We start from the raw sequence: 14,520 nt of genomic DNA, 5'->3' as shown, positions 1-14,520 counted from the left end.
AAGCTTAAAATGTATTTTGGTTACTTTACACCATGGACGCATGATTACATACAGTACCTACATAGATTCTAAGGAAATTATGAGAATGAGACTTCCTGGTGAGTAAGGGTCTGATTCTCAGGACAGTTACCTACATTGATCGATTGCATAGGGAAAGGGTACAGTTTCATGACAGTACAGTTCACTGGTACAAGGTCAACTGTAAAAGGAAACTCAGGTAAGCCTTGCAGCTTATTTTATATTTTTAAAATAAACTTTAAAACGGGACGAGCTGTAATTGCTGAAGCACCACCCCCTCTGTGTTCCTATTGGCTGGGCTTTAAACAGCCACAACTCCAGTTTGCAGCATGCTACCGTCTCGAAACTCGGTTTCTGGACTTAAACCACCAATAGGGACGAGCTGTTATTGTTGAAGCCCCGTCCCTCTGCCTTTCTATTGCCTGGGATTTAAACAGCCATAACTCCAGTTTGCAGCATGCTACCGTCTCGAAATTTGATTTCTGGCCTTAAACCACCAATAGGTACGAGCTGTAATTGTTGAAGCCCCGCCCCCTCTGTCTTCCTATTGGCTGGGCTTTAAACACCCATAACTCCAGTTCACAGCATGGTACTCTCTCGAAACTTGGTGTCTGGACTTAAGACGACCAATTGGGAGCTCTAATTGCTGAAGCCCCGTCCCCTCTGTCTTCCTATTGGCTGGCCTTTATACAGCCATTTAATAAAGATAAATAAAGATAAATAAACAGTAAAAAGTATTCCTGAGATTTGCGTATATCAATACACTGCTCAGTTATGTGAAATTATTATCACTCGCAACACAGAAGCTGCCTTGGCATTATAACTATGTGGTGTTGACTACTGGTCTCATCTCTCTCCATCTGTCCTCCACTCTGCTCTCTCTGCCAAAAGGCAATACTAACTGAACATAAAATGTATTAATCCATATAATTGGTATACAGATTTATACCTACAAATCCATAGATTCATCATTAAAACTAGAAGCAGTGCTCTTCCGAGCACAGGTCTCCACCAGGCCAGGCGTCCTGGTGGTGCTACTGTATAATAGGCCAATGTAAAAAGGGTGGCATATGTTCTTCACCTTAGATCTTTCATGGCAATCGGACGCTGCATGCATGATTTGAAGCATTGTGTTCCAAAAATGTGTTTTGCTAAAGTCTACCTGCTGGTGGCGTTATAACAGGCCAATGTTAAAAAGGTAGCATTTGTTCCTTGACCTAGTGGGAATATGTGTGGCAAATGTCACGGTAATCGCAAGCTGCGTTGATGATTTGAGGCATTTTGTTCAAAAACGGAGCAATCCTGCAAACTTTGGAAGCTAATATTAGCCAATCAGGGTGGAATATGAAATATCAAACGGATCGGACTTGATCACATGACTATAGAGATACTGTGTACCGATTGGCATGATTTTTGGATAAAATCTCAAGGAGTAATATCCAAAATTGTGTTTTACATAAGTCGGCCCAAAGGTGGTGCTATAAAAGGCTGATGTGAAAAATGCAGGGCAAAGGTTTATCCTTAGCCTCTAGGGAGTGCGCTTACAAAGTTTGAAACTGATCGGTGGAGTTATAGGTAAAACCACAAATCGGCCTGTTATAGCGCCACCATGAGGCTGATTTAAAAAAATGAAGTGGCATTTCTTCCTCGGCCTAGTGGGAACGTTTGCGCGATTTCATGATAATTGCACTTTGCGTTTGTGATTTGAGGCATTTTGTTCAAAACGGCTCAATCCTACAAACTTTGGAAGCCAATCTTAGCCAATCAGGATGGAATATGCAAAATCGGACAGATTTGTGTCGATCACATGACTGTCGAGATATTGCCTATCGATTTGTAGGATCTTTGGACAAAATCTGTAAGAGTAGTGCACAGAAATGTGTTTTGCAAACATCGCCACTAGGTGGCGCTAGAAAAGGCCCATTTGAAAAATTTAGGGCAGAGATTCTAGATTGGCATCCAGGGAATGTGTGTGCTCACTTTGGCAGCGACCGGGCCAACGGCGACTGAGATTAGGTGCTCACAAACTGCGAGGACGCACGCACGGACGGACGCACGGACGGACGGAGAGGAAACTAGAAGCAGTGCTCTTCCGAGCACAGGTCTCCACCAGGCCGTGCGTCCTGGTGGTGCTACTGTATTATAGGCCAATGTAAAAAGGGTGGCATGTGTTCTTCACCTTAGATCTTTCATGGCAATCGCACGCTGCATGCATGATTTGAAGCATTGTTCCAAAAATATGTTTTGCTAAAGTCTACCTGCTGGTGGCGCTATAACAAGCCAATGTGAAAAAGGTAGCATTTGTTCCTTGACCTAGTGGGAATATGTGTGGCAAATTTCACGGTAATCGCAAGCATGGTTGATGATTTGAGGCATTTTGTTCAAAAACGGAGCAATCCTGCAAACTTTGGAAGCTAATATTAGCCAATCAGGATGGAATATGAAATATCAGATGGATCGTACTTGATCACATGACTATAGAGATACTGTGTACCGATTTGCGTGATTTTTGGATAAAATCTCAAGGAGTAATATCCAAAAATGCGTTTTACATAAGTCGGCCCAAAGGTGGCGCTATAAAAGGCTGATGTGAAAAATGCAGGGCAAAGGTTTATCCTTAGCCTCTAGGGAGTGCGCTTACAAAGTTTGAAACTGATCGGTGGAGTTATAGGTAAAACCACAAATCGGCCTGTTATAGCGCCACCATGAGGCTGATTTAAAAAAAATTAAGTGGCATTTCTTCCTCGGCCTAGTGGGAATGTGTGTGTGCGATTTCATGATAATTGCACTTTGCGTTTGTGATTTGAGGCATTTTGTTCAAAACGGCTCAATCCTACAAACTTTGGAAGCCAATTTTAGCCAATCAGGATGGAATATGCAAATTCGGATAGATCCGTGTCGATCACATGACTGTCGAGATACTGCCTACCGATTTGTAGGATTTTTGGACAAAATCTGTAAGAGTAGTGCACAGAAATGTGTTTTGCGAACATCGGCCACTAGGTGGCGCTAGAAAAGGCCCATTTGAAAAATTTAGGGCAGAGGTTCTAGATTGGCATCCAGGGAATGTGTGTGCTCACTTTGGCAGCGACCGGGCCAACGGCGACTGAGATTAGGTGCTCACAAACTGCGAGGACGCACGGACGCACGCACGGACGGACACACGGACAGACGGAGGGGAAAACATACTCTCCCCCATGCCTTCGGCTGGTGGAGACAAACATACTCTCCCCCATGCCTTCGGCTGGTGGAGACAATAAACATGCTCTAAAAATGCACACAACACCACAGCCAAAAGGCCACCAGGGGGCATAGTTTCACAATGTTCAAGTGGGCCCTGATCTGTGATCCAGGAAAGGTTTTGGAATGCCTTAAGGTTTATGCAGGTCCATAGGCTACTGTTCAAATAAAGTGACTGCTAGCTGGTCAAACCAATTGAGACTATCAGACTATAACAGAAAACCTTTCTGATCCAATGCATCCCACTCTGTAATAACACTCACTGTGGGATCACCCCCCTTTGGTATATAACATTAACATTTAGTACATCAGCATTTTCAGGGCTGCTGCATTATGTTTGTGTGTGTGTTTTGTTTTGTGTGTGTGTGTGTGTGTGTGTGTGTGTGTGTGTGTGTGTGTGTGTGTGTGTGTGTGTGTGTGTGTGTGTGTGTGTGTGTGTGTGTGTGTTATTAGCGAGGGCCACTTTTCACAAGTACTGTATAGTAGAATTTGAGAAATGGACAATGTGTTGCTGCTTGGTCCAATGGGCCTCACAAGGGAAATGGTTGTTCAGTTGTAAAAAAAAAAGAAGAAAAAAAAAAAAAGAAAAGACAACAGAACATAGGTTAGGCTGTGTGTGTACGCTGCTATAGCGGGCCAGCAGAAGGGTACAGGATGTACTGCAGAGCGACACTTCAACCAGGTGCTCCGTAAGTCCTACACCCAGAGAAGGTATCAGCCATCAGGTCAGGGGGCATAGGATCCAGGAGTGCTCTCTGCCAGTGAGAGGCAAAATTCTACAAGATGCTGATGATGTTTTTGGAAAACCCGCTCACACCATGTCAGGTCTACCAGTCAACCAGCAGCAAGAGCCGTTTGGAAGTATTGTAGCTGATTCCAAAGATAAAGTGATGTGTGAGCCTGAGGACATGAGGACTTATCTCAAATCGTGCAGTGGTTAAGGTCACACCAGGATGGAAATACTGTACATGATGTAAGAAAAAAGGAGCTGCTCCTCCCTCCCAGAAGCACACAAGTAACTACTGTTACACAATATAATCTATAATAAGGCCCTATAAGACTCTCCAGTCATTAGGCAGAAACTGCTTATAGCTGTAGTGTAGAATGTTCAGATGTTAGAAACAGGACACCAGTAATATGTAATTCCATTTATTTATTTATTTTTACACACCTGTTTGGAACTTCATTTTCAACTTAAAGGGATATTTCACTTTCAAAAAAACTTTTGGTCATTTCACATTTTATCATCTAATCAGGCTTTTATGAACACGCTGAACAGTTTTTAATTTGCTTGATTCAATATTTAGATATTTGACAAAATGTAAATAAATGAAAAAAGTTATCATGACTTCCAACATAATTTTTAATAGCTACTCACCAGCGTCAAACTAATGGGACGTTGAACAAATGCTTTATCTAAATATCGACACGCTCCTGATTTAGAAGCCCCAATCAAACTTTAAAATGTTCAGCTTACTGTGGACATGCGTGCTTGAACACGAATCTTTGAAATGTTTTGTAGTTTTAGAAATATTACACGGTAGCACTTTATAATAACCTCCAAAAAAAACTAGTAAGTAATACTTAACTAATACATTAGACGCGGGGGTCCGCGGGGGTCCCCCGGGTTGGGCCTGCCTCCGGGGACCCCCCCCCCCCCCCCGTTTAAGTTTTCAAGCTTGGGGGTCTGCTACCAGATGCCGTTATTTGGCGTTATTTTGGGCCCCGGGGGTCTGGAGCTGGAGCTCGTAGATCGGCTACTTTTGGGTATTTTGGCCTATTATTTTTTGGCCAGCGTGGGGGTCCCCCGGGAGCCGGCCCCGACTCTCCCGGTGGCTCGGGGGCTGCAAACGGTCGCTCCTAGCCCCAGTTATGGATTTTTATGTGCGCTGCAGTGGAGGGGGGGGGGGGGGGGGGGGGGGGTCAAAGTCCCGAATTTCCCAAAAAAGTGGCTCACTTTTTAAGGCCTTTGGTGGTGGCGCCAGGGGGGGCATAAAATTTACTGAAAAAAGTAGATCTACAAACCCTCCCCCCCATGTAGGCTCATATGAATTAATATATTAATTAACACCCTTAAACTAATAGTGTTACTAAAGCAGTAAGTACTGATCAATTCCTTGTACTTCATCATGAATAATAGTAATAGTTAACTAATGTATTAGTTAAGTATTACTTACTAGTTTTTTTTGGAGGTTATTATAAAGTGTTACCTATTACACAGTAAACATTCAGGAAATTATGATGGAAGATTTTGGTACCTCATTAACATATTTTCACCAGAAACTCCATTCACAATCAAACATATAATTTTCCAAACTCACTCACGCTCTAACGCTCTAACGCTCATGCTTATCTACGTTTATCTATTCACTCGCTTCAGCAACTGATCCCAAAGTTCACATGGTATTGGCCATTAGCATTATACCAATGCTGACGGAGCCGAATTTCATTTCTCCTAAATTAAAGCTGTTTATTAGCGTTTTCTTAGCCTGTTGTCAGGGTTACGGTCCGTTCCTCCAGGCCATGGGATCTGTAGCCCCACACACACACACCCCTCTCTCTCACAGTTAGGAATGTTCTCTCTCTCTCTCTCTCTCTCTCTCTCTCTCTCTCTCTCTCTCTCTCTCTCATCTTCCAACGGGTATGAAACTCTCTCTCTCTCTCTCTCTCTCTCTCTCTCTCTCTCTCTCTCTCTCATCTTCCAACGGGTATGAAACTCTCTCTCTCTCTCTCTCTCTCTCTCTCTCTCTCTCTCTCTCTCTCTCTCTCTCTCATCTTCCAACGGGTATGAAAAAACTATTTTGGAGCACATATCTTCGAACGGGTAAGGTCTATTTTAATAATTCAGCTGCTTGAAATGCTGAAATGTTTTGTAGTGTGTTTTATTATTATTATTTTTTTTTAAGTTTGGCACCTGTTCACTGTTCCTTCATACTTTAACATATCAAGATCACATGACTATAGAGATACTTTGTGCCAATTTGTGTGATGTATATGGACACATTTGTAGGAGTAATATAAAAAAAAGTGAGCGGTGCCATTTATGAGTTAATTTCATTTAAGGGTCCTGCGAAGCTCGGCCAATGTGACCCTGGGCGTAAATATGGACAAAACCGGATGTTGGAGTTTAGCTCCTTCCTGGAGCACCGCTCAAAAAATGTTAAGCAAACATCAGAGGATCTGATAAATGGCCGGCATATTTTGTACAAGAATTACATTTTTACCAATTACCCGAATAACCCCCCTCAGCCCCTCCCACCAGACCCAAATGTGTTCTCTGATCAGTCATGTGTGGTTTGAGGTTAGAAGAGAGACCCCCCGCCCCCAGTTCTACTTCATAAAAGGTGGGTTGAGACCAGAAATGCTCAAACACTCATAATTCAATTCACCACATTGCTGCAACCATGAATATGGCTTGGGTCCTGCTTGCTGGTACTCTGTTGATGTGTTCAGGTATGGTTTTCTTATGTTTGAATTCATGATTTTCTTTAGATATTTAACAGCATATTATGTGCTGCTCTATCTACTACATTTGCCTTGACAGGTCATGTTGCTGTTGCAGACTACTGTGCTTTTATAAACATAGGCTATAATTGTCCATTAGGACATAAAGTTCCATTAGGAAATCACACAGATCTGCCTAATTTGACAGCTTTTTTTTCTGCACAGCCATGACGATTGGCCATGATGACCTTGAGGAAGAGGAAATCTCAGCAGACGGGAGCCTGGTAAATTAAATAATTAAATGATATATAGGCCTATATATTTTAAAACACACATGACCCATATGCAAAAGGAATATTGATTCATGGAGACATAACTATTACTTAACATTGCTACTGTATCATTCTACGCTACTTTCATTTCCAGCCGGGTGATCCAAAGTTCACTAAATGCAAGATCTGCCAGCTGGTGATGAAGATGGTGAAAGCAGCTGTCTCTGATCCCACCGATGTGGAGGTAAACACATCCTGAATTATGTTATATCTGCTGTTCAAGATTATTTTGCAGAGCAGTGGTTCTCAGACTTTTTAATTTCAAGGATCCTATAACTCTAAAAAAAAGTTTAACCTCTCGCTTTTTTTTTACTGTCCCACCGCCTCATCTAAGCATAGAATAGGTACTAATAGGCCTAGGTTCCTCAATATCATTTAGACTGGCGGTCCTCTTTGAGATGATATTGAGAGATGATGTGCCCGTGGCCCGCGCGTAAAAAAAAAGGAATGCAATGGAATGTCTCTGACTTTGAGTATGACATTATATGAATAATGTGGCATAGTAGCATCAACCAGCATTTTAACCAGCAACCAGCCAGACATTAAACAGACATGAGCTTAATCAGCATACTATATAGCAAGATATGAAGAGCAGAAGAGAACTTCATCTCCGATGTGACTCCGTTGGGCGTGCAGTCGGACAAAAGATGATTTCACAGCCAACTCCAAGATAATAGCCCAATATATTATCTTTTATAAATATTAAAAAAAAGATATTATATATCCCCATGTCGTGGGGAAAGGCTTTCGTGAGGTGATAGAATACAGTGGATGCCTTGTCACCAAATGACTGCGCACTGTGCGCAGGAAGAAAAAAAAACACGTTTTTGAACAAGTGATTACAACATTTTAGGGAGAAAGTAGGCTAAAGTAAAAAGTAAGTAGGGTAATAATAATAATAATGATAATACTTTGTCCCCACTGCTTTTGCTGTGTTTTCAATGGTTGAGCAATGAGCATGGACTGGCTTGGATATAATATTATCTGGATCATTATTACCGGGACCTCATTCAGACGACAATAATTGTAAAGGATTTCTACCCGATGGCCCGGGAAGCCCTCCCGAGGTCATAAAAAGCCCATTAACATAATCCAATCGTGTCGGGGTTCCGTTCAAACCCAAGACTGAGTCCGGGGCCGACGAACGATTTTCCCGGGGGGGTCATAAAATTCAGCACGAGATCTGATCGGCCACAGGATCTGCCCAGTGTGCACGGGGCTTAAAGCTGGTTGCACACTGCTGCGTTTTTCGGGCCGAATATCGGAGTGAATTTCGGAGCACGCAAATAAAAAAATCAACCTCACGTTATGTCAGTCACGTTTGCACACTGCCGCCCGTTTCGCGCACCACTCGGTCCCTTGCTCTCTCTATCTCCCTCTCTCTCCTTGTCCTGAAAAACGCATTTCGCAACGAAAAACGCAGCAGTGTGCAACCACCTTAAGAGTGTACAAATTGAACCAAATGGTACAAATGGAACCATTTGGTTCCATGTGTAGGCCTACTCTCAGAGATAGACGTGTAGGTGTCCATTTGGAACCCCCTCTGACCCCACTTTGTGAACTGTTGCAAAGACGTCTTTAATGATAAAATGGACATTTCAATTTATCTGGACTTTTGAACACTTCTATTACAGAAGCTGGCAGACAAGCTCCATTCCGTTTGTGCCAAAATCCCCAAATGGTTCCAAAAGAAATGCAAGAAATTCATCCACGAGAACTTCAAAAAGATGCTGAACGATCTTGCTGCAAATGATGATGTGCAGACGATCTGTGTGGACGTCAACATGTGCGAGTAAGTCATGAAAAATGAGATTTTGTCACGAGTGTTTAAAATTATTTTGTCTTTTGTTCACCTACTATCTTTTATATATATTTTAGACCAGATGAGCTTTTGGACCCAAGCTACTGAAGAAGCTTCCTGGGTCCACAACATGAGATCAGAACTATGAAGAACTCTGGTTATTAATCAGATGATCTGAGAACACAATCAAAGCTATCATGACCTGACAAAGATGTATTAACATCGAAATGTTGTCACGCTTGCACCCTGCTATTAAAAAGGCTTTACTTGACTTCAGCGTATGAGTGTTTATTTATATGATTCAAGTAAACATCAATACATTACTGTTGCAATGTTTTAGTTTTAGGTTGTAAGTTCATGTTATTACATTACCTATACTGTATATGGGTTTGATGGTGATCATCATCATCATCACAATGATTTGTTACAGTGGAGTTAGTGCCCGAAGGGCGGCCGAGCTTCTAGTCTATATAATTGGTAGGCTACACTGTTATAAAGGGGGGGTGCTCTCCATTCCGACATGTCTCCATTCCGATAGTGACTTCTTATTGTCGGAGTGGCAACACTTCCATAGAGGATAGGGTTAGGGATAGGGTTAGATGTCGGAAAGGAGACATGTCGGAATGGAGACGTGTAACCGTTATAAAGCAATATTGGGTTGCTGTGGTAAGGGCGCCCCAGGTCGCCTTTAAAAAAGTCTTCGTAAGACAGGTCTGCGTGATTGACAGGAGCATTCGCATGTTCTTCTACGATCCTCCTGGAGACCTTACTATGGGTTTCCTGAAGTTATTAGTAAAGTGTTCTCACCCATCGTAGCAGCCCATTTGGTTCCATTGTACACTATCAACCGTTTTCCCGAAAGCCGTTGTAGCCTGTGGATGCTCTTGATTGACAGGAGCCTGCAGGCTACGAAGGCGTTCTTGAAATGATTTTGTTGCTACGATGGGTCTTACGACCATGCGTGAGCTAAGAAGGCTCTACGATCTTTTGGGAAACCTGGTTACTATTTTTATCATTACTAGAAGCTGGGCCGCCCTTCGGGCGGCTCAGCGTCTAGTCGGCGACCTGGCCAACTCGGGAACGATGTAAATAGGGAATGAATGCCCCGCCCTTTAATGCAAACCCCATTATACCTGTTGTCATAGGACCCGTTTTGACCATCGGTTTGCCTGTGTCCATTTATGCCCATATATGGAGATCACTGCAGATATAGTTCTGGGTCCATTTTATGCCCATATATGCCCATATATGGAGATATCTGTCTATTTGCGTCCATTTCATGCCCATATATGGAGATCTCTGTATCTGTCTGTCTGTGTCCCTTTATGCCCGTATATGGAGATCTTTGTGATTCTGCGTAAATTTTATGCCCATATATGCCATTTGCGTCCATTTTATGCCCATTTATGGAGATCTCTGTATCCGTCTGTCTGTGTCCCTTTATGCCCGTATATGGAGATCTTTGTGATTCTGCGTCCATTTTATGCCCATATATGCTATATATGGAGATATTCAGAGATTTTTTGTTGACTCATGTGGCGTACGTGATGTCAGAGCCTTTTATGAGTGATGTCACAATGAGTCAGCAGCGCTTGCGCCGATTTCCTCCGGAACAGCCTGATGTCAACAATCAACCCCGCATAAGGAGATTCCGAACGTTTCGCGCCGGTTCGGGAAAACCGCGCGTCGGGTCGGGTCGAGACCCGGCACTGCACTCCGTGCCGCGGCGGGGAACGCGCGTGCCGAATCTGAAGCCGGTGGGACGAACGGTTCTCGAGATAGGCGGATTACAGACACACAGACAGACACACACGCAGAGACTTCTCGCATTTATAGATAGACTAGAAGGCCAGCGTCTAGTCGGCGACCTGGCCAACTCGGAACAATGTAAATAGGGAATGAATGCCCCGCCCTTTAATGCAAACCCCATTATACCTGTTGTCATAGGACCCGTTTTGACCATCTGTTTGCCTGTGTCCATTTATGCCCATATATGGAGATATCTGTTATCTGTCTGTCTGTCAGCGTCCATTTTATGTCCATATATGGAGATCACTGCAGATATAGTTCTGGGTCCATTTTATGCCCATATATGCCCATATATGGAGATATCTGTCTATTTGCGTCCATTTCACGCCCATATATGGAGATCTCTGAATCTGTCTGTCTGTGTCCCTTTATGCCCGTATATGGAGATCTTTGTGATTCTGCGTAAATTTTATGCCCATATATGCCATTTGCGTCCATTTTATGCCCATTTATGGAGATCTCTGTATCCGTCTGTCTGTGTGTCTGTCTGTGTCCCTTTATGCCCGTATATGGAGATCTTTGTGATTCTGCGTAAATTTTATGCCCATATATGCCATTTGCGTCCATATAGTTCTGGGTCCATTTTATGCCCATATATGCCCATATATGGAGATATCTGTCTATTTGCGTCCATTTCACGCCCATATATGGAGATCTCTGAATCTGTCTGTCTGTGTCCCTTTATCCATTTTATGCCCATATATGGGGGCATTCATTTTATGCCCATATATGGAGAACGCGCGTGCCCGTGGGACGAACGGTTCTCATATGGGGGCATTCATTTTATGCCCATATATGGAGAACGCGCGTGCCCGTGGGACGAACGGTTCTCGAGATACGCGGATTACCTACATACATACACACTCACAGAGATTTTTTGTTGACTCATGTGGCGTACGTGATGTCAGAGCCTTTTATGAAGTGATGTCACAATGAGTCAGAGCTTTCGCCGATTTCCTCCGGAAAAGCCTGATGTCAACAATCAACCCCGCATAAGGAGATTCCGAACGTTTCGCGCCGGTTCGGGAAAACCGCGCGTCGGGTCGGGTCGAGGCCCGGCACTGCACTCCGTGCCGCGGCGGGGAACGCGCGTGCCGAATCTGAAGCCGGTGGGACGAACGGTTCTCGAGATACGCGGATTACAGACACACACGCAGACACACACGCAGAGACTTCTCGCATTTATAGATAGATTAGTGGCCAAGCCCTAAAAGGGCGTAGCAAACTTTGAACAGGTATAGCTCATGCCCTCTTTTCCCACCTTTCCTGCTTTCTTTTGCTTGCAGCTATATTTATGATCATTGTTGTTAGGGATCCAACTGATATGAGCAATGTTGAGCATATATGGAGATCTATATCTGTTTATCTATCAAACTATCAATATCTATAATCTATCTACCTATGTATCTATCCATCTATCTATCTACCGGTATCTATCTACTCTATGTCTGTGTCCTTAAATTGACCGATCTATGTATAGATACATATATGTATTAATGACTCGTCACTTTTCACAGCTTTGTGGGGCCGTTTTTAGCCCAAATAATCTTTTTTTTTCACACACATACAGTACTTTAGAACGAAACTGTGCTGATGCACAATTACAGCAAAAATGGGCTAGAGAACAAAAGGTGCAAGTTGGCATCTCGACAGAGTGCAGTCTAGTTTTTCTTTTTTTAATATATCTTTCTTTTCCTGTACAGCGAAGTCAGGACAGTGAATATAAAAATGACCATAACTTTCTTTCGCAATGTTTCCGGCAGAGCAGGCCTCTCATTCTGTGGACCTTAATGACCAAACTAATAGATAAAACAGAAATAAAAAGTAGGCCTATGTCATGACATTAAAGGTCATCTCCACATTTTGGTTGATACACACGCACGACTGCTGTCTGTACAGTGAAAGAGGGAGTTGACGTGTGCTGTCTCTCTCTCACACACACAAATGGAAGAAAGTTGCGCTAGCGAAGTGCTGTCTCTCTCAGTCTCTCGAACTGCCCCCATCTCTCTCTCTCTCTCTCTGTCTCTAACTCTCTCTGCCCCCCTCCCATTACTGTCACTTGAGACGCATAGAAAGTCAAGGAGCGAAATTGGCTTTTTACCAAAGCCACGCCCACCGCGGAAGTGCTTCTGTTGTTTTGACCAAGTATAGTTATTGACAAAACCATGACGGAGGTCTGAGGCGTGCTGTCTCAGGCGACCATGAGCCCTGTGAGACACCGCCGAGCGAGCGGTAGCGAACGAGTCGCCGTGTATAGTGGTGCCAAGGTCACATGAGCCGACTCAACACCGTCCAAGTTATGTCACGATATGGACAGATAGTAAATCTTCTTCCCCCTGCCTTTCGCCCCCCGCCGTTGTGCTCTAATTCATTGCTCCCAATTTCCCAAGCCACAAGGGGTGTGGCTTTGGTAAAAACCTCAGCTGATTTCGCTCCTCGCCATTGAAAGCTGTTAGCACAGGAGGAGCCTTCTGTGCACAGTCCTGCCCCCTGCATCTGCCGACAAAAGAAAATGTATTCCAAGCTCATAAAATAACTTGGATGCTAGTCGACTAGGGTTCATGACTGTTACTATGAAATCACACCTTCATCGCTCTGGATAAAAGCGCCTATTAAATGTCTAAAATGAAAATTGATTAATTCGTGGCATCCAGTAAATTCCAGTCATTTCTTCTCATCTCATCTTTGTAGTGGTCATTAATGTGAATCTTGCATGGCCTACCTACATGCATTAAAATCAATCTCCAGCGAGGCTATATTATACTTCCCTCATTTATGTACAACTAGCCCTTACCCGTTCAAAGATATGAGCTCCGAAATGATGTGCAGTGTGTGGATTATGGGATGTGCACTGTGCACACAATATATGAGGGATGGAAAGTAACTTTAACTGGTGCTTGCATGCTAATATGTAGGAGCATCAATGTAAATACCTGTTCCATTTAACGGCTACAGAGATACTGTGTACCGATCTGCATGATTTTGGACAACATCTGTAACAGGGCCAGAACCCACACCCCCCCCCCCCCGCCCGCCCCCCCCTCCGTGTGTGTGTGTGTGTGTGTGTGGGTTTGTGTGTGATTGTGCATGGCCTGAACAACAGCGCCCCTCCCTTAACATGTGTGGTCACAAAAGGTACTGTAGGCTAAATAGATATAGTAGATACACCATAAAAATGCTATTATACAGCATACGATTTGTGAAAGTGACAAACGGGCTTCACAGTTATGTCAGGTGTGTTCATATGCTGATGGTGATGCGATTTCAGATCAATTGCTCCAGCCACCGAGGAGAAACGCTGAGACAGACAGACACTCACTCAGACAGACAGACACTCACTCACTCAGACATTCGCAAAATTATAGTATAGATGAAGCAACCACATATAGGTCTCTAAAAACCGAAACAAAAAATGAGAGCCACATCCTTTATGCATCCGCTAAAGGATGTTGTGGGTGATGTGTGCACTAGTTTCTCACGAAACAGCAATGTCGACGTGTGTCCCTAAGCAAGACTCTTAACACCTAATTGCTCACGCGCTCCTTGTGGGCTGCGAAGCAGCTGGGTTGGGCTGCAAATACTGAATTTCCCTCGCGGGAGGAGTAGGTAATTGTTATTATTATTATTATTATTATTACCCTTACTACCCAGTGAAAAGAAATGGCTAGATCTGAACAAAATGACCAAACTACATAATGATCAATTTAATATATTTCTTCTTTATAGTAAAAAAACCAAAAAGAATAACAAGCTATCACAATAGACAAAAACCTATTTTTTGCATGGATCCAACATATATTCACATTAACACACGTACGTTACAGGATGCCATTTCACTTGATGTTTCATTGTCCCATTTCAGTCAAGTGAATGCTG

The 14,520-nt window shown here is 43.3% G+C and overlaps 1 protein-coding gene across 1 annotated transcript; it reads left to right on the top strand.

The window, feature by feature from the left end:
- The first annotated feature begins 6,636 nt into the window (after positions 1 to 6,636).
- gnly (granulysin) lies at positions 6,637 to 9,091 on the top strand. The gene is made up of 5 exons (XM_080750538.1): positions 6,637 to 6,711; positions 6,928 to 6,986; positions 7,129 to 7,218; positions 8,669 to 8,826; positions 8,913 to 9,091. Exons 1-5 carry the CDS (start codon positions 6,663 to 6,665, stop codon positions 8,941 to 8,943), a joined length of 387 nt encoding a protein of 128 aa, XP_080606664.1. The 5' UTR covers positions 6,637 to 6,662; the 3' UTR covers positions 8,944 to 9,091.
- Positions 9,092 to 14,520: the final 5,429 nt, after the last annotated feature.

The sequence above is a fragment of the Nannobrachium achirus genome, assembly GCF_963921795.1.
Source record: "Nannobrachium achirus genome assembly, chromosome: 20".
Lineage (NCBI taxonomy): Eukaryota > Metazoa > Chordata > Actinopteri > Myctophiformes > Myctophidae > Nannobrachium > Nannobrachium achirus.
The sequence above is the reverse complement of the archived record's forward strand: the minus strand, read 5'-3'. Positions and strand labels throughout refer to the sequence as shown.

Excerpts from the sequence above, each read along its gene's own strand:
- gnly (XM_080750538.1), top strand. The coding sequence starts at position 6,663 with ATGAATATGGCTTGGGTCCTGCTTGCTGGTACTCTGTTGATGTGTTCA. Across the intron at positions 6,712-6,927 it reads TACTCTGTTGATGTGTTCAG|CCATGACGATTGGCCATGAT; the intron begins GTATGGTTTTCT and ends TTTTCTGCACAG. Across the intron at positions 8,827-8,912 it reads GTGGACGTCAACATGTGCGA|ACCAGATGAGCTTTTGGACC; the intron begins GTAAGTCATGAA and ends TATATATTTTAG.